At 42.5% G+C, this 1,806-nt stretch overlaps 1 protein-coding gene across 1 annotated transcript in view; it reads right to left on the reverse strand.

The window, feature by feature from the left end:
• The window catches only part of Copa (coatomer protein complex subunit alpha), a 48,017-nt gene that overhangs the window by 10,050 nt on the left and 36,161 nt on the right, over positions 1–1,806 (reverse strand). The window contains exons 20-21 of the mRNA XM_026789972.1: positions 417–606; positions 201–296 (exon numbers count right to left, since the gene is read on the reverse strand). Coding sequence (XP_026645773.1) covers positions 201–296; positions 417–606 — 286 coding nt within the window. The remainder of the gene's footprint in view (positions 1–200; positions 297–416; positions 607–1,806) is intronic.

Genomic DNA, 1,806 nt, shown 5'->3' on the forward strand with positions numbered 1-1,806 from the left:
TCAGTTACTTTTGTTTTGGTTTTGTTAAAATTTCGTTTGGAAAAAAAAAATTAAACATACTATTATTTTTCACACACACACACACACACACACACACACACACACACACACACACACACACACAGTACAATAAAGAGCAATTCCCAAAAAATACTTCCAAAGGTCTCAAGGAAGTTGGTGGGTAGTGGGTAGATACTTACTCTGTCCACAGTTCTTCAGGATTCGTACTCTCTCTGACACATCACCCAGGTATAGGGCATTCTGATAATGGCCACTCATGTCCTTTCGGATCTCAGCTGCATCAAGTCAACGAGAAACCAACTTAAGCCTTCTTTCTAGAGACCTCTCTCCTCTATTTACCTTCTTCCTTCCCCACAAGTTCTACACTTCCCAACCTTAGTTTTAAAGGAACTCACCAATCTTCATCATTTTACGAAGTTTCTCCAGGTTGCCGGTAATAAGGTACAAGAAGGAAAGTTTGTCAAAGTTTTTGGTACGCTGATAGCACATTTCTACAATCTGGTGATTACCCTGTAGCAGGGCCACTTCTCCCAGCTTCTCCCAGCAGTTCTTGTCATCCAGGGCTTTGGCTGCTTCTAGAGCAATCTAAAGAATTCCCATGGTCAGTGTTTAGTGTAGACTATGACTCAAAACCAGGGGAGTCTCAAAAGCATTGCCAAGAATTTCCCAAGGAATTCTCTATACTTGCAATCACTACTTCCATTCTATTTCTATCAAGAATTCTATGTACAATGTGATTTGGGTCCACCCCACTGTTCTCGCCCTCTGAAATTTATTTGTACAGTACAGTCACTATCAGTTGCGTACTCCACGGAGACAGACCTTGCTTATTATGCTGTCTTATTTCCTATCTGCTAGCTCTGAAACTCCACAGGGGCTTTAGGGAAGGCAGAGCAAATAGTAAGGAGAAGAAATGCAGCTGAAAAGCAGCTTTCCTAGGTCCTTTCCTCCTTGAAACAATGTTTGTACCCTCTGTGCCTCAACAATTCCTAAGTACTTCATCCAGCAATACCAAGCACCAAGGAAAACAAGCAGATTCTTGGGATTTCTACTATTTTGCTTCAATACTAGAAGTTCTTCTTTTTCTTTTTTTTAAATTGTGTTTTCCAGACAGGGTTCTTTTGTGTTTCAATCCTGGCTGTCTGGGAATTTATTTTGTAGACCAGGCTGGCCTTGAACTTGGAGATCCATCTGCCACTGCCTCCCAAATGCTGGGATTAAAAGGTGTGTGCTACTACTGCCCAGTTTAGAAATTCTTGAATTCAGTTTGAAAATAGTAAAAAGAGGCCATTTCATCAGGCAGTAGTGGTGCACACTTTTAATCCCAGCACTCAGGAGGCAGAGGCAGGTGGATCTCTATGAGTTCAAGGCCAGCCTGGTCTACAGAGCAAGTTCCAGGACTGGCTCCAAAGCTACAGAGAAACCCTGTGTCGAAAAAACAAAACAAAACAAAACAAAACAAAACAAAGCAAAAAAAAAGAGGTCATTTCCTGCAAACCCAGTAGAGGACCTGGCCAGAGTTCACCCTCCTGGCCAGTATTTAATTAAAGCCTGCTTCAACTTTGACAAAAGAAGAAAGGAAGGAAGGAAGGAAGGAAGGAAGGAAGGAAGGAAGGAAGGAAGGAAGGAAGGGAAAAGAAGATAATCATGAGAGTGGAAAAACTATGGCAGAAGAAGAGATGGAGGGGCTGGAGAGATGGCTCAGTGGTTAAGAGCATTGCCTGCTCTTCCAGAGGTCCTGAGTTCAATTCCCAGCAACCACATGGTGGCTCACAACCATCTGTA

Source organism: Microtus ochrogaster, unplaced genomic scaffold (genome assembly GCF_000317375.1).
Source record: "Microtus ochrogaster isolate Prairie Vole_2 unplaced genomic scaffold, MicOch1.0 UNK35, whole genome shotgun sequence".
NCBI classification, from domain to species: Eukaryota; Metazoa; Chordata; class Mammalia; order Rodentia; family Cricetidae; genus Microtus; species Microtus ochrogaster.